The 18,734-nt window shown below is 42.4% G+C and overlaps 2 protein-coding genes across 3 annotated transcripts in view; one reads left to right on the forward strand and one right to left on the reverse strand.

Annotated features, from left to right (window-relative positions):
- Positions 1-13,425, forward strand: part of nudcd1 (NudC domain containing 1) — a 65,702-nt gene extending 52,277 nt beyond the window's left edge. The window contains exons 9-10 of one of the 2 annotated variants that reach the window (XR_012590743.1): positions 5,340-6,731; positions 6,963-7,056. Coding sequence is in view for 1 of the 2 variants with exons in the window: in XM_074614410.1 (XP_074470511.1) it covers positions 5,340-5,499; positions 12,747-13,036 (450 nt within the window). In the remaining variant the exon portion in view is untranslated. Of the gene's footprint in view, positions 1-5,339; positions 6,732-6,962; positions 7,057-12,746 lie in introns of those variants that run through there. The other variant, XM_074614410.1, reaches the window with a different exon arrangement.
- Positions 1-18,734, reverse strand: part of trhrb (thyrotropin-releasing hormone receptor b) — an 84,920-nt gene that overhangs the window by 48,627 nt on the left and 17,559 nt on the right. The gene's annotated exons all lie outside the window — the stretch shown is intronic.

Genomic DNA, 18,734 nt, shown 5'->3' on the forward strand with positions numbered 1-18,734 from the left:
GAGCAGCAGCCTTCCAGGAACATGACGGAAGCAATGATGATGACGATGACAGATAGTTGGCATTTCAGCTGTTATTACAGACATCTGGCCTCTGTGGATGGATACATTTGCTTTTAATGCCAGCCTCCCACTTCCTGTCCTCCATCTACAAAGCCTATGAACCCTTTAATAAAAAGAAAAGAATATTCACTAAAAGCTTTTTTTCAGACTGAGAACGGGTCATTTATTCAGAGTATTTGCCAATACAGAGTCCAACCGTAGTACTTCATATTGTGTACATCATATATAACAACATATAGAAGGCCATAGGATAAGGTTGAAAGAAGAAGTTTACTTTATTAATCCCAGATATTTTTTCTCTTTTACGCACACACACACACGCACACACACACACACACATACATGTTGTGTATCCGTCACTTAAGAGGATATTTCACACACCTGGGTGAAAACCACAAATCCTAGACCATATGGAAGATCATCAGGGATCTGGTATCTATTTAAAAAAATAACATAGAAATAATACCAATTTGGAAACATTTCCATTTGAGTGACAACTTTAGACATTGTCCCAGTAAACAAAACAAAATGCTGGGGGACTTGTATAGCAGGTACACTAAAACATGATTCTTTTATAAATTGCAAATCCACTAACTACATAGAAAGATATTACAATACACTCAAGCAAACTTTGTGTTTTATCACAAGGTGTAAAGCAGACATAAAAGAGACAAAATGGCAAAACGTGTTCACCCCATTCAGTTTCTATGTAGATGTATTAAATACATTTAACAGCCTTGCAGTATGCAGGAGAACACCTGAGAGGCTTTTCACTGTGTCCGGGTAATCCACAGCCTTTGATAAAAATCCCTTGGTCCCTAAGAACTGAGCTCACCTGTCATGTTTTTTATCGCTCTGGATTTCGAATAGCGCATCTCGGTTTAGCAGGTAACAAAAGGAATTAACAGGAATTGAATTGAAGAGTTTAATCTGATGCTTTGTTCTGCTGCTGGCAGTTAAATATTCCTCATTCAGTGATGGCTTTGTAAAGACACTAAAGCAGAATAGAAGAGAAATGTCTTTTATGCGTATCTTGTTTGGCTCAGATTAATCTTTATAGAGGTTCTGGTTCTTCTGATCGCCCCGGTTTGTAAGGTGAGACCTGAACCCTCTGCTGTACATACCCGACACAGAAAGCAGGCTAGGGGCTGTTGGAAAAGGTGTACTGTAAAAATTTGATTTTTTTCTTTTTAAGAAGGTGAAGCAAAAGAATATCAGAGGAGTGGTTTCATTTTCCAAGACCCGGCCAGGCTTAGATCTATATATTAGTCATACAGTGACAGTGCTTAGTCACTGACTTTGAAATGTCTTGAGTTGGAGAGGGAAAACCTTATAAGTGTGTTTGAGAATCTAGATTTATTCTGGCTAATAATTCTTCATAAAGGTGGCAGAGAACACCGTCGCTGCATCCTGTGTCCTTGTGATTGGTTTAAAGGTGCTCTATATGATATCCAGAGTGTTAATACAGCAGTAAACAACTATTTGTTATGTAAAGATATAGAGGAGTAATGTCTACCTGACCAGAGAATGAAGTCACTCTCCCTCTGTGTTGTAATCAGAGCTTAGAAATGCTCCCAATCTCGTATTTAGCACCTTTAAAGAAATACAAACAAGTCGATAATATTTGGAGCCGGTATCGGGTATCGGGTCCGATACTGTGCTCATGTACACGTACTCGTACTCGCAAAACTGCTCCGATACAACGGCACCGATACCACTTTACGGTTGTGCGCCAGACCCTGCTGAGCCGGGATCCCACCTCAGCCGGCGCGCACCGGCCCTCACTTTAATTTCTCCACGGGGTTTTGCTTGCACCTTCTGACTCGCGCGTGCGTTAGACCCCTTTGTCCGTGTTTCAAGACGGGTAGGGTGGGTCGCCGACATCGCCTCAGACCCCTGGCGCCTTTTACGTGGGCCGAACCCCGATCTGGCGGCACGACGCGGTTGGGGCGCCCCGGTCGACAGTTGCACCGGGAGACATGGGCCCTCCCCAGCGGGGAGAGAGGGCGCAGTGAGCCCTTTGTCCACGGTGCGGCGAGGTCCGGGTGGGGAGCGCTGTAAAGCTGCGGCTGCGAGCCACCTCCGCCCCGAGCCTTTTCCAAGCCGACCTAGAGCCGGTCGCGGCGCACCAGCCTGTAGTGTGTCGCTCACACCCTCCAGCTGGCTGTTAACGAGGGTCTTTTGGTACTCGTTGGCGAGTACCCAAATGTAAGTACTTGTACTCGGTCTGAAAAAAAAGTGGTATCGGCGCATCCCTAATTTACAATGAAAACAGTTTTCACTGAAACTATTTTCTCGATTAGCCGTTTGGTCTATAGAATGTCAGCAAGTAGTCCCCAGAGCCCAAGGTGATGTCTTCCAATCCAAAGATACACATCGCTAGAAACTCTCTGCCCGCAAAACCATTGATTTCCTATGGTAGCTGTGGGCTACTCTCTGGTGCCGTGCGTCACATTTTTCTAGCGTTTTTTTAGAATGATGCACCGCTCGTTAATGTCACACTTGTCCCAGGCAGTTCGTCAAATCAAGTAAGAGGCGGACTATACTGCTTTACCACTATCTTCCTGTTTTGTTGTTAGATGTGGTAGAGCTATCTAGCTAGTTTGCTGCTGGGCTGTGAGAGGAAAGGGGGGAGTTTATATCTCGTTGTGATAGTTTCATGTAGGCTACTGTCTTTTAGAGAGAGAGACCACATTTTCTGTTAATCACGCAAGGGCACCGCGGCCGCGCCTGTAGCGACGCCTCCCTGGTTTGATCACCTTAGCGTATCCTTTTTTTTTATCCGACCAACAGTCCTGAACCCCAAATTTCAGTTTACTATAAAAATAATCAGATTTGAGAAGCTGGAACCAGGGATTTTTTTTACAATTAATTGATAACCAAAACAGTTACCAATTAAATCTATGTTGATTGACTAATTTGTTAAAGGTAGGGTCAGTAATCTTGAGAAAGAGTACACTAGATTTGAAAAATGATCCAACTGAAAAACCCTGCCTAGTGTTCCATTGAAAGTAGCTAGCAGCAGTAGCTCCGAAAGTCACTAAATCTAGCGAGAAAGTCACCAACACTGACAGCTCAAACAATGAACCATGGCTATTGTTAGTATTCACAGCTGTCAAGCTATCGGCTTGTGGAAGACTCTGGTGACAGAGGAATACAGGCAGGTAGCCCGTCCAACAAAAATGTACTTGAACAACACTACCAACCGTACCTTTAACTGGGACATTGTTTCCAGAAAGACGTGATGCTGTTGAGTTTTTCATTTTATCAATGCTCTGAGGAGCACAAATTAAACCCAATTCACTTCCATTTTATTGGTGTGGTGACAGATGTTCATGGTTGGGATTTCAGAAGTTATCTCAAATCTCAAAATCTCGGCACACCACCAACATGTGTAATGATAATACTTAATTTACAAATGACTCATGGAGGGCTGACTGTTTTTACGTCATTTTTACACAAGATGATTCACTGATTGATTAGCATTTCTCAGTGCAGACAGGAAACTAATCATTAAAATTGCAGGAGGCTTTGAGTTTAATAAAAACCTGCACACACTCTGCCCTCCATGACAGATACCATCTTTTGATTCACATCAACACTGTGTTTATTCTTTGTTTTCATTTACTTGCTTGTTTTTATTGTTCACAAATCATGACCCAGGGCAGTCACTGGCGGCATTGTCAGTCAACTCTCGCACACAACAAGCTCTACTACAGCATGAGCGAACGCCTGCCGCATGCTCCCAAGTCCAAACACAAGTGGCAAGAAAATGAGTTTTGGAGTGGAGGAGTGATAGCTTGCTAAAAGGCTTGTCATAGCGCAGCCATCAACCACCGACATGTGTGCTGGTTTATGCTGTATTTTCAATGCCTGTCAAGTGTGTACTGAGATGGGGAGGACAGCGCTGCCTGACAGCCTCTGAGACATGTTGGCAGTTGGATTCGCAGGACGTGGGTTGGCGAGTGAGGGGTCGGTGTGAACAGTCAGATGTCGAGGAGTGATTGTGTCACAGCAACGGTCATTTTCCCTCCAAAGTCTTCTAGAGTCAGACTAGAATAGCTTCGAACTGCACACAGGCAATTACATCGAGCACATCCATCAGGGTGAAGTGAATGTGAGGCAAATATGTCAACCTTAATGGCTGTTATCACATACTATTCAGTACGGTGGTGTGGTTGCAGATTGCAACCAACTGAATACCCCCACGTCTCACTCCTCTTTTTCCAAGACTGCGGTAACGTGAGCCAAAAACCATGGTAACCATGGTAACGCCGTTCGCCTTGCTCAGAGGCCATCCCTACCCTAATAACACTACTTTAGGAGCAATGGAAGTCAGACAGCGGCTGGCAGTATCAAGATTTTGCACTCTGCGGCTCACGTTATCGCAGTTTCACAAGGGTGTCGGAGAACTACGGTGGCCTTCAGGTAATGGGGAAAACACGAGAGGCTCTCTCTAGATCCAGTGTTTGATTTGTCCGTTCTGGGCTACTGTAGAAACATGGCGGAGCAACATGGCGGACTCCGTGAAGAGGACCCGCTCCCGATGTAGATATGAAGGGCTCATTCTAAACTAACGAGAACACAACGATTCTTAGTTTCAGGTGATTATACACTAAAGACAACATAGTATGAATATTATATTACATTTCTGCTAATAGATCCCCAAAATGTTACACACTTCCTTCAATGATATTACAAACCAATGTGGGAAGAAACATGTAGAGAAGGCTGTATTTTCTAACTAGTTTTTTCAATGAATTCATCAATGAGCACAAGCTCCCACACAGGGAAATAGAAGTGTATTTGCAAAACCAACCAAAGATAAAGGAAGTAAAGACAAAAAGAAACAAGAGAGGAAGGAGGGAGTGAATGACAAAAGAAACGAAGGAAGGAAAGACAGGAAAGAAGGAAGGAAAAGAGAAAACAAAGATAGAAGGAAAGCCAGAGAGGAAGAAGGAAGGAAAAAAGGAAGAAGGAAAGGAAAGGCAGAAAGAAAGAGGGAAAGGATATAAGGAAGGAAGGAAAGGAAGGAGGGAGAGAAAAAAGGAAAGAAACAAACAAGGAAAGACAAAAAGCAGGAAGGTATGAAAAGGAGACAGACAGAATGAAGTAAGGAAATAAAGAAGGTAGGATGGAAGGAAGGAAAAGAGAGAATACAAATAGAAGGAAAATCAATCTGGGTGTGGCCTCACAACAGGTTGCATTAGAAAATCATTCCTTCACACCATGCCGCAGAAAAATCATCACTAATTAGCATTCTGTCCGTCTCCCTGCAGGTGAATCTCGGCAGCCATCAGTACCTGTTCACAGTCGACGTGAACCCCTCCGAGATGCCGTGCTTCTGCCTCAGACATGACGTGGACGCTCTGGTGTGGCAGCCTCGTCCCGACCAACCCAGCAACATGTGGGAGCACGTTGCCACGTTCAATGCCTTGGGTAAGAATTTTTAACGAAAAACACCCATTCTGTTGCTTCCACTTCTGCATGTATACGTTGTATTTGCAGCAGTATCTCCAAAAACCACAGAAATATATGATGTATTTGTTATATTGCTTTTAGATGCAATGTGTGATTCATTGGTGATGTCTAGGAGGTGCAAACATGATGAGACTCACAGCGGCTGTAAAAAATAAAAAGTGAGGATATCACGGGTCACAACAGTTTGTCAACAACAACAGAAGATTTCATCATCATTGAAGGTTACTGCAGGCGAACTTCTTATCCTTCCTTCTCTTTTGAAAAAAATCAAAAAAGATTGGTTTGGTTTTTTTCCACCTGGACCTGTATGCTCTGACATTTCTCCTCTACTCTTCTCGCTGTAACTTGTGTCACTCATCGCTGACCATCAAACCCCAGAGACCTGCATTTGACAGGCTGTTATGTTACAGAGACTATCGCAAATTCAACCATATTAAGCTTTTGCTGAGCTTCACGTAGGCTTACATTACGACAATATTACCTGGTAACGCCGATGCCTGTAACCATAGTAACACTCCTGCCTGCGTGCGCACAGCAAGAGAGGAGAAACGCTGCCACCAGAAGAGCTGCTGCCTGAGTTTACTCTGAGCAGCAAGTCACTATAAGGGTCTGAAAAGTCCAGGACTATTCATAAAACATTCAGGGCTGTAACCACGGACGCTGTGGCCATTCTGCCGTAAGAACCTGTCTTTTATTGGCCTGCAATTTCTCTGCGCCTCCATGTGCGCTTTGTCTTATCCACTTGCCACTCTTTTCATCAGATGCGCTGTTTAATGAAGGTACTGAGCACCTCCCCCCCACACACACAGTTGTCTCGGACCCTTAGGCATGTCGGCCCACCAGGAAAATGCCAGTCCACCCCTCACCCCTGTGAGCCATATTGTTCAATCCATCAATCAAACTTTATTTATATAGCACGTCATATATCAAATGCAACTCCAAGTGCTGAACATAAAAGGTTAAAAAGAACACAAGTTTGATAAATAAATAAAGAGTAAAATAAAGTATAGTATGATAAAAATTTGTCACTAGATAAAATGCTACTAGCTACTAGTTATGTCCCCTTTGTTAAGGTCTTTAGAAGTACTTTACACCGTAACAAAAAATAGGGATGCACTGATACCACTTTTTTTCAGACCGAGTACAAGTACTTATATTTGGGTACTCGCCAATAGCGAGTACCGATACGAGTACTTCTCTGTGCCAATAAACCCTCGTTAACAGCTAGCTGGAGGGTGTGAGCAACACACGGCAGGCTGGGGAGTCCCGCATACGGTGCGCAGCGACCGGCTCTAGGTCGGCTTGGAAAGGCTCGGGGCGAAGGTGCCCCCCGGGGCTGTGGACAAAGTGTCACCCGGAGCGGACTGTCCTCAGTGTGCCCCAACCGCGTCTTCCCCCAGGGCGGGGCTTCGCCCACGTAGGGGTCTGCGGCGATGTCGGCAACCCACCTGACCCGTCGCACGCACGAGTAAGAAGGTGCAAGCAAAATCCCGTGGCGCAATGAAAGTGAGGGTCTTAAATGGTTTTAAACTTACAGTGTTTGCTTCCAATTACAGTCATCTTCTAGAATCTGACTTGATAAACAACCATTAGAGTTTATTTGAAATTTTTAGGTTACACGGTAAGTAGCTAAAATATACTACAGGAATACATAAACTGTTTTTTGTCCGTGCAACAAAAAAGTAGATTTGACTGCATTGTAAAAACAATGTTAAAATTCTACTACAGCTTCCTCTAACACCGACCAGTGCACCTTGGCTTTTGGCACCCAGCAAATAAAGCCAGTAAGGGGCATCCGGAATTTATCAGCATTTATCACTGAACTACAATCATTAAAAAAACACACTTGTACTTTGGTTGACAGAGTGAAAACTCCTGAGATTATCTATTCATTAATGTTAGATGCCACAAAATACTCTTAAACATGAGTCTCACAGGTAAAAGACTGGTCTTCTGCACTCAGCAGAAATGTGTATCACATCACCTGCATCCTTGTGCATGTGCTGGTAGAACATATACAACCAATATGAGGACCCGCTTCATGAAAACATCACTCTGCAGCATCCCTAGTGGTCAAAATCCCCACAGGCTCCCTTTAAGACGTGTAATGTTGCATTAGCCACAGTACAGTATATGGGAGTGGTTTGAGGATGTAAGCAGCGGTCTCAGCGGAGTCCGACCTTAATTTCCATTTTTGATGAATCGTGACAACTGAATTATTCAGTCTTACAGCTATTAACTGTGTTTACATCTGCCGCCATGCTGCCGCTGTGCCTCCCGTGCTGCAGAGGGTAGACGACAGAACGTTTTAAATGGCGGCAATAAAACGGCAGTTAACGACGACGGGGAGTTTACTGACACTGCTCGTAGCCTACAAGGAAACAATAAGAAATCTATGGACGCAGGATCATTAACAGACCTCTCTTCTGCTCTGCGTATAAACCACTCAAAGAGGTCTAGATGATAAAACTTAACTGGATTATATTGTGCCTCCTAGTTTAGGCACTGACTGATGTTTTTGAGATCGTTGTTTTAATTTAACTCCAAATCTCAAATCAAATACTCAGGCCATCAGCCAGCGAGCTCATTTCTAGAGCCTCCTTTCAATCTCCGTTTTCATTTGATTAACTACTCATTTATATCTCCTCAACGAGGGCATCTGGAACAACTTTTATTTCAATTTTCCGCTTCGACAGGTACGACATCTTCATTTGTCTTTTTTAACATGGCAGAGTTTTACCAATCTGCCCTTCTCTGTTTGGAATCCATCATCCAGTTTGCAGATGGATCCCCAGGGATATTTTCAGAAGCGATCTCAGTGAGTTCAGATGAGGCTCAGAGAGACATGGGCTGAAAACATGCATGTTTGAACATCCAAATTAGAATTGTTAAGGTGCAATAGAAAGAAACGTGTCATCATTATAAATATTTTTTCCCCTTGCAAGAGTGTGTGTCTCCGACTTGACTGTCTTTCAGAGGCTGTAGCAAGTGAAGGTATAGATATCATATGAAACCTAAGGAATCCATCCATACCAACCATGTCATGCTAGCTTGTTGGGAAGGAGGCTAAATAACGCTCCAAAGTTAGGCTAAATTTTGGCGAGAAAAAACTGGCATGGCCATTTTCAAAGGGGTCCCTTGACCTCTGACCTCCAGATATGTGAATGTGAATGGGTTATATGGGTACCCACGAGTCTCCCCTTTACAGGCATGCCCACTTCATGATGATAAAAAATAGAAAATAGCAGCGAGCACATCTCCAAATCTTGAAAAGTATCGGCTGCCAGGTAGTGGTAAGATCAGCAGTTTGGGGCAAAAACCATGCAGTTTTTTTTATTGTAGTGTAAATGTGTTGTTTTTGCCTATACTAAAACGATGTGTTTGAATATTTCTGCATACTGGGGTCCCTAAACAGTCTGGAAATACATAAATTGGGTATCAATGTAAAGCTGAGACTCTTGTGGGTCCAATGAGCCCGACTGTATTCATGTGTGATGATGTTAGTCCCAATAGTAGTGAGACCATTTTTTAAAATTTGACCTCACAGCATCATTAAACTTTACAGCCACAAACTACAGACCTAGAACATTCAGAGGATGGATGGTTTTTCTAGCTAGACTGACAATAAGGGGGTTTCTGAGCAGTTTCCAGGGAACAGAATTGCTCGCCATCCAATCGCCGAAAAATGCAGTTCTTGCAGCAATCTTCCAAATGTCAAAAGTTTTTGATCCCAAATCACAGCATGGCTTTTTCTATGGTGTTCCTCAAGGTCTTGGTGTCTTAATGTGGTATTTTGGAAGGATTATTGATCATTTTTAACAATTCTCGAATGACAATTTTATTTTTAAATTTAGCACCAAATCTGTGTAACAAATGGTGTCAACCCAAAAAATTGCTGCAGCAACTTATGAGACATAATAGAGCATGGGGATGGACATCACATATATATACTTCTACTACTATACACTTTCACTTTTTATTTTAATTATTTAATTAATTCATTAATTCATGTGTCAACTTGACACACAGTGCTGAGCTGCATCTCAAATGAATCTTCAGGTTCTCAGCTTTCAGACGATGTACACCACTTCTATGTGACATCTACTGTTGACCTGCTATCTCCCCCTAAAGACCCCCTGGACCCCCCTAAAAAAGAAAAAAACATGTCTATTGTGGGTCTAAAGGGTTAAACCAGCTTTTAGTGGATTACTCAAGTTTGTATATTCTTATATAGAAAATATATATAATATGTTCTGCACTGTTGACTGTTTGTGTGTATAAAGATCAGATAATATATTTCAGAATAAAGATGTTTTTTAGAGAGTGGAAGTTATGTAGCGTAATAATGGGTTTTGTATTGATTGTGCTGGTCGACGCTCTGCTAGACAACATTATTTTGTAACACTCATAGCATTAGTCTTAATGACAACGTTGAGCAGCAGTAGAGAAAAATATCTTTTCTTCTGTTATTGAAACACCCGGGTGTCAGCACACAGGAAGTGCCTAATCAGATATTAAGAGTGAAAGATAATTTGTTTTTCAGCAGCAATGGAGACCTCCGTTCAACAAAAGCTCAGTTCGCCAGGTTCATCGAGCGTCGGGTCTTTTGTCCTCTGTCTTGTTGTCATGGTATAAAGTGATCACAGACCTTCTGTTTAATGAGCAAGCTTTGTGCGGTTCACTGATGGCTAATGATTGAAGTTCCAGGGATTTTTAAATACCTTAACCCAAAGAACTGAACAAAAGCTATGTCAGTGTTACCGGTTATAATGTGATTAATAGGGCCGTGATTAAAGCAACCATTATTGTTTGATTATCCAGAGCCCAGGGGGACATCTTCCAATTACTCGTTTTGTACATTAAATCAAAAACGCAAAGATATTTAATTTACACTGATATGAAACAGAAAAAAAAATTTACAAATCCTGATATTCAATTAACTGGAACGAGCAAATTAATCCATTATCACCATTGAATTAGTTAATGGAGAGAAAATGAATCGACAACAATCACCAACCTATTGTTTTTAGTGTTAATTGTTTTTACCGTATTGATGTGTTGCATCGTTTTCAGTATACGTGAATGTATCTCTGCTACCTTAGCGCTACCGCTCTCTAACTAACTGAATCCACTGGCTCATTTATGTGCCTTCTGTATTTCAACCCCCTAAAATCATGATCATGAATCCAACATTGATGAAAGTCTGAGGGATTGGAACATTTGCTGCTGATTTTAACCTTATAGCCTTAACTACACCAAGCACTTATTCCCTGTGCAATAAAGCTTTAAGACCTTATTATGCCTCCATGCCGGCGACAGCTGTGGACGGAGGCATAATATTTTTTGGGTTGTCTGTCCGTCCGTCCGTACATACCATCCTCGTGAACGCAATATCTCAGGAACGCCTAGAGGGAATTTCTTCAAATTTGGCACAAACCGCTTGGACGTCAAGGATGAACTGATTCGATTTTGGTGGTCAAAGGTTACAGAATTACAGATAATGGTTTGTTGCTGGATGGTTGATCCAATAACAATCCAACTTCATTCCCTGGACTGGCAGGATAATTCTGGGTGGTGAAAGGACAGCTCTGCCTCATCGTTATTAAGGTGCCCTTGAGCAGGTCCCTGATACCCCAACTAGGAATGGTTACAAGTAATACATCCATTGATTACTAGTAAGACATTCATTCATTAGTAATCAATGAATGTATTACTAGTAATCAATGAATGGCTACAAGTAATACATCCATTGATTACTAATCGGGAACATACCTGATCTTTTATTCCCCATGTGAGCATGTGTGCACACATGGAAAAAAATGTGGTGCCACTCAGCCGAGGCATTCTAAAAAACACCATATTTGCAGGAATATAATATTTATTTGTCTGGAAAATGTGTTTGAAAAAAAGCATGGGTTCAAATATTTTTGAAGACTAGACAATCAATGTCTGGGTCCAAAAAGTACTCAGATTACGTTTTGGTTGTAACGGGTTAGTTTGTATTTCAAATAATGAGTTATTTAGTCAGCGTACAGTAGGCTACGCACCCTCAGGACAATATAAGCAACATGTTATGAAGGGGTTTTCATTTTTGGTAAAGTATTCCAAAAGTTGATTTTCTCCATAGGCAATTCTGTAATGTAATGAGTTACTTTTTAATAATAAATAATAATAATAATACATTTATTTATATACCACTTCTCAAAACAGATGTTACAAGAGTAACATTGTAATGTAACAAGTTTCTTTTAAAAGTAACGTTACCCAACACTCTAGACAATTAATGTTATGTGTTATTCTCAACATCAGATATCTCTTAAAGGGAAATATCACATTATGGGTTGTTGTTAGCCTTATTGTTGCTAGGCTAGCGAGTTTCTTCAAGTCTAGTTTAAAATGACAGCCCTAAAAGGGGTGAGGAAGCACAGTGCAATCTGCTGGAGGTTCTGACGCTTCATGTAACGTGTTTTACTGCTCTAGAGGAAATTAATTCAGGAGCGAAAACAAGCGGAAAGCGTCTTTACGACATTTTTCGTGCTCGTCGCTGCACACGTAGTCTGCGTAACTTTAGCGAGTTTCCAACAGACCATGTGAGGTTGTTGGTGGCGTTCTAGCTGTGAACGTAGGTGTAGCAGTGTGTGTACAGTTTATTGGTCAGTGAATAAATGCTACCAAACTACAACTCCTCCGCTCCGCTCAGGAGAGCCAGAGACCGGAGCCAACTTCCCGTATCCTGCAACTCCGGCTCCGCCTCTTAAGGTGGGCTGTTAAGGTGGACCAGCTTTTCTCCTTAAAGTGAGGAGCCGCTCCTCTGAGCCGCTCAGCTTTTGAATTAATTATTAACATTTCTTTTGAACCGATAGCGTTAATCGGTTAAAATGCTTAATGCCGGTTAACGGTTATACGGTTAATTATGGACATCCCTAATTTGATGATTAATTTTTACATTTATATAGTCAGTCTATTATTCGGGCCAGTACAGTAGATGTCTCCTACGTGTGATTACTGGAATCAAGTTTATTACATGACTACTCCTTCACTGAAAAATGTGAGATTATCAACATCCCACCCGTACTGCTCTAGTGGAACTGCATCATCACTCTGCTACTAGGCAGCTTCCAGTTGTGAATGTGTATAACAGTGCGAGTGTGAACAGGTCACTCCTGTTATCACGTCTCTGATCTTATACCACTCTGCTTTCACAGGCTACGTCCAGGCGTCCAAACGGGACAAAAAGTTCGCGACCTGCCCTCCCAACTTCTCCTACGCGTCGCTGTGCGAGTGTCTCCGCCGAGCGTTCATCTACCGACAGCCGTCGCCGGTGGAAACCGTCCTCTTCAACAGGAAGGAGGGCCGTCAGGTAGGTCAGGTTGCCAGGCAACAGGTGGCCAGCTTGGACTCGGATAAGCCAATCCTGGGCTTCAGAGCAACCAATGAGAGACTGTACATCCTGACCTCCAGTAACCTCTTTGTTCTAAAGGTCAATAATAATTAGATTTGGGACTCTTTTCATCAGAATGCAACCATTCCAAACTAAAGATCTGTTGTCTGCTACAACTGAAAAAAAGACCATCCTCGTGTACATCTGTGCTGTCTGTTCCTCGTGTTTCACCTCCCACAAGTCTTCTGTCTATAAGATCACAAAGTAAGGCAACATGTTTCTGAAAGACAAATTATAGTAAACGTTCACGAGAACATTAAAAGGATCAAATCATAATTTCTTTGAATGCTTTAATTCAACAATTGCCATGTGAATCACATATGATGGTACTGGGTGTTTCATGAATATAAATTGCATATATGTGGTGTCCTATTAATACTCTGCATTATTACAGACATTTGTAACGCCATGATTTCCAATTCATAAATACAATTGTACACGTTTCTCTTGATGAATGACTGATTGACTGAATGCTGGCTGTGTTGTAGTATCTTGTCAGATGGTCGGTGGGGAGGAGGACGCTGAGGAAATCCCTCTGCTTGGCTCATTTTTACAATCATTACTGTGGAAATATGAAAGAAGCGAACATTCATTTCCATAAATTTCCATAAACATGTTTCACACGTCACACTGGCTCCTGTTGCTTTAGCCTCAATCTTGGACGGATCGGATGGACTTGAAGCCCAAAAACTCAAGAGGCCTTAAAATTCAATCATGTCTGATACCTTGATTTTGTTTTGGGGTGGAGGTGGAGGTGGAGGTTGTAAAGCAACACTTCTCATACATGTTTGGAGTAATACTGATGCATTTTTTCCTCTGAGATATTAAAGCTGGGGAGGCCGTTTATTGTTGGTGTTACTGGGCAAAAAATTCCATAATAACTTTTCAGCATGTTGTAATTCAAGTGGTACCCTGGGGTAGGCAACTTTCTGGAAAAGTAAAAAAAAAAAAAAAGCCAGAATTTGGAAATACAGCCGTTTCTTTGATTGCAACACAAGAGAAAAGGCGAGAGAGACACAAGCAGAGGGGAGATACAGGGATGAAGGTTTTCGCAGGATTAAATCCAAAAAAGGCAAAGAGGCTTAAACGCGACATCGCCTTCGACTCTGGCAAGAAACAGATCCATATCTGTGTGTTTTCATGTTCGGCCGGGGGCAACGATAAACTGAAAGCCAGACAGCCTGTGTTTGCTGTCTGGGAAAACATGCAGATCTTCAGAAATTATAGGAGAACTGCTCTGACCAATTTATTGATCGAGCTTGAAATTGCCAGTGTTGTGTGAACTGGAACAACCGGGGAACGGTGCATCAGTGTGAGATCTAGTCAAAGGCAGTTGGGCTTTTACAATTCAACAGTCTTCATCATCAGGACGGGCAATTTTCTGAAGACTATCTGCAATTTGTGTCCTCAGCTCCCCCGAGTGCTGCCGGTTTCCGATGCGATTTGTTTTCCTCAGCTAAGCCACACTGCAGGCTGTGGCTAATCGCCCCTTTTCTCTTTTCTCTGTCATTGTTTTGCTCAGGAGAATCCTGTTTACTCTCAGTTTTTATTTAATTATTGGAGTGCGATTGAATTAGACTCCACCACTTGTTTTTATTAGCTGTGCCAGCATCCCTAGAGTACTTGAAGGCAGCCTGTCAGAGACGCTAATGTCTCCGAGGACGGCCTCTGTCTTTACTCAGATAGAGAGAGAGAGAAGAAAAAAAACCACTTTATCAAACCATCTGACCACAGAGAATTGAGTAATGGAAGATAGTTACCGCTCGCCACCTGCATTTCCCAAACCTCCACACTGCTGCGATCGGGCAAACACCGCATGCCTTTTAAAAAGTGGGCTGTTTGACGACTTTATTAAAAGAGCATTTTCAAGATTGACAGCCGTGCTTTTTGTTTTTAGATTGAATCCGTTCCTCTGAGTGAGTTTCGTTGGCTGCATGGTCAGGAAACTTGATCTGGCTCCAAATTAAAATGTGTGTTTCCTGAGACGACAAAGACGACGATGTGCAGCTGCCTCCTGTTTCACCACCAGTGTTATTTTCAATAACGCCATGTAACACAGGTACACATTCACTTATTCAGATTACATATCCTGCTCATTTTCAGGTTCATACTTGTGTCTTTCTACTAGAACATGTTTACATGATTTAATGTTAAAAAAACACGTTATTTTTCTCATCCTGTCTGTCTGAATATACCTGTGTTCACCCTCTGTCTGAAACGCTCCGTTTTAACACCTGTCTCTTTAAAAAAAAGCCCAGTCTGCTCTGATTGGCTTGCGTTAAAAATATGGCGCACCTTTGAAAAGGTTCTCAAGCTGTGGGCGGTATATTGTGATGAGGCTGCATGTGACATAGGAAGGAGAGCCAGATCTGAATGGCTTGTTGAATCACATGTTTTCTGATCTAGACAGCCCACAAAAAAACTGACTGGGTTGTTTTATTTCCCAGTTTGTGGGTTGGCAGGTACTCCAGATACCCAGATGGATGGATGTGCACAAGCACTGACAAAGTGAGGTTTTCATAATATGTCCCCTTTAACTATAATGCGTGAATCATAATCAAATACGGAAGTTAAAATAAGGATTATGCAACTCAGACTCAGGCAAACAAATGAGTCACATGGTATTCAATAAAATAAAAATGCAGCTTTAATGAAGCTGATTACATTTAATTCATTTAGAGCCCGACTGATGGAGATTCATGCCCATTTATTGCTTATTCTAAAACATATTACAGAATGTAACATATAATGGGAACAATGTCATCAAGAAGTTTGCCGAGCTGATTCCAGTGTATCTGTATTCTAGATTCTGCAGTACAGACACAGTGTGTATCTATACGTGTATCTATACGTGTATACAGTATATGTATGTGAACGTGTATATATAAGTATGTATACGTGTAAATATATATGTATATATATATATATATACCATCATATATATATATAGATATATATATATATACACCATCAGCCAGAAGAAGACAAATGTCCTGTACATAGTCAGAGCAGGCTCAGGTCCAGGGAATGGCTCGTGTGCCACAGGCCCGTCCACACCTGGTTCTTGGCTTCATTATTTTTTTTAATTGCTGTATTATATATATTATCTGTAACCGCTTATCCTATTCAGGGTTCTGGGGGGGGCTGGAGCCGATTCCAGCTGACATTGGGCGAAGGCGGGGTACACCCTGGACAGGTCTCCAGACTATCACAGGGCTGACACATAGAGACAGAACCATTCACACCTACAGGACATTTAGAGTCACTGACAATATAACAATGAACCTGCATGTCTTTGGTCTGTGGGAGGAAACCGGAGAACCCGTTACAGTCAGTGGTTCCACTGACTGTCAGAAGTGGGATTCAAACCTACGCCTCCAGGGGAGACTGTGACCTGAACGCAGCACCTTAGACCACCCGGCCATCCTTTACTACTACTACAGTTACAGTTTTGTGCATTTTGGTAAGAACAAATAAAAGAAACGTGACAGTGTCTACAGGAAAGCTCTACAGGGAACCTTGAGTACTTCTTACTGGACATTATTAGGCTCAAGTGACCACAGGCGAGCACACATGAACCTGGCACAGCTAGCTAATGCTGCGTTCACAGACAAGAAAAGCAGTTAACACGTTACAAAATCAAACTAAAGTGTTCACTGCCTTGGCCTTGGGAGTGTGCACAACTAACAAGGAGAGCTGATTCTCCAACAATACACAGGCTTCTGTCTTTCACATGGGAATCCTTGAATTGCAGCTGTGTTTGAAAGGTGCTGTGTCGCTAAATAAAACTGCCTTGCCTTAAGTTCTTAGACCACTTCAGACTCTTTAGAAAGAAAATGTTCAGGTGTTTTTAATTTCATTATTTTCTTTGGATGACCAACATGTAACTCCAGAAAAAACAAACTATATTTGAACCAACTTATAAAATCCGTTGAGCCAACTAGGCTATGGGGTGTAAATGAGAACCAATCAGTGTTTGTCCCCTGACTTATACATGAAACAAAGAATTTACTATTATACATAACTTAGAAGTTTCAACAACAACCGTCCAACATCATTTATATGTATTTATTTAAGAGGAGATTATTTGTGTTGCTGAAGGTGTTTCAATGGGCCTTGTAGACCCAGATCAGCTACAGGTGCTCAGCCCAACCTCTCTAAGAAGACGAGGAAAAACTCCCCAAGAACAACCTAATGGACACGGGAAGAAACCCTCTCCTTGAACAGCTGTGCGTGTGAGTGTGTGCTTTAGTAATTACATCTTTGTGAGGACCAGTTTCAGTTATACAGCAGAAAATTTAAGTCACTTCACTTTCCAAGTTTAAAGTCAAGTCTTAAAGGGACTGTTTGTAAGAATCAGAAATTGCTTGTTAACAGCGACACCTGTAGCCGTTAAGTCAACTAAAGTCAGCGTCCTGTTGCTCGTGCTTGTGCTCGCTCTACATAGACATGAACGAGCATCGCTCAAAACAGTGAGGAGACACACGTCAGCTAAAACCACAATATCACTCTATATTTCAGCTGCTTGGCAGTAATGTTAGCTGACCAGACGAAGGTCTCCATGAATCAATGCTGATACTAGTGTTGGCTTTTCCTGCCTCAGCCTCCCGACCGCGGCCGGAGGGAACAGGGGAGACACCAGAGTTTTGGTCGGAGACGATAACGTTTCTCTCTGCGAAGCACCGTCACTTCACAAGACACGGGAAACCTCTGTTGGTCTGGAGGAGCTGCAGCAGTTATTTTCGCGTAAACGTCCACTGTACATTCACTAGACATTCTCAGAGCTAAACTAACTCTTCTGCAGTGTGGAGTGTGCGCCCATGCACGTGAGAGTGGAGTGAAAGAACGAGCACGGTGTGTGAGTGAAGGCAGACAGAGGAGCAGAGTACAGCAGAGACTCCGATCCTGGAGACCAAAGCTATGGTCTCCCCCGCGTCCTCCAACCATGGCCAACACTGTTTAACAGACGGGCTTCACTAGATACAACCAAGAGGTTTTTGTGCTTCCCTGTAGTTTGTGTTGGAGTCTGAGTCTGAACAGCGTAGCCACACGTGAGCGCGCATGGGACACCGACCCGCAATGATTTATACGTGTAAGAAGTTACAAACAGTCCCTTTAACTGTCAAACAGCCCTTTTCAAAGTGCTGTTTAGGGGTCAAGACTCAGTAATCCTCTCAAGTATACAAGAACAAATGCGTGTGTTCATGTATATGTGTGTGTGTGCATTTTCGTTTCCTGAGCACAGAATTGTGGAGCCGGGCATTAGAAGAGGTTTAATAGTCAGTCACTAAAACAATGAATATGATCAGTAGGTGGTTTGAGGGGGGGATGCCACCCCCCTTGTTAACCTGCCAGAAGCAGCTCTCACTGAGCTGTGAGTTGATGAATCCATGACGCTGTCCGTGGTGCTGAAGACGCAGACGGATTTGCAATAGGGACTTGTTCTCTGCAGTCCCGCCCTTCGTCGTCCGGGGGGCATTGAAAAAACAATTGGTTTGTGATTAAAGCTCAGCTCCTCATGATGAAACTGCTTTTCTCTGCAGGTGTAATTGGCACTTTTTTTAAAAATGATTAAACGATTAAAGTAAACAAACCCACATATTTTCTCCAGCAGGGGAAGCATGTAGATAAATCATTATTGAGTTGATTGCACATTCTTTAGTAATGAATAGAGATCCTCCCCGATGGGATCGGTAGATGGAGGGAAGATAATTACATGTTATGGATGTCATACCTGCACGGTCGTCTCTCA

This window comes from Sebastes fasciatus, chromosome 17 (assembly GCF_043250625.1).
Source record: "Sebastes fasciatus isolate fSebFas1 chromosome 17, fSebFas1.pri, whole genome shotgun sequence".
Taxonomy (NCBI): domain Eukaryota; kingdom Metazoa; phylum Chordata; class Actinopteri; order Perciformes; family Sebastidae; genus Sebastes; species Sebastes fasciatus.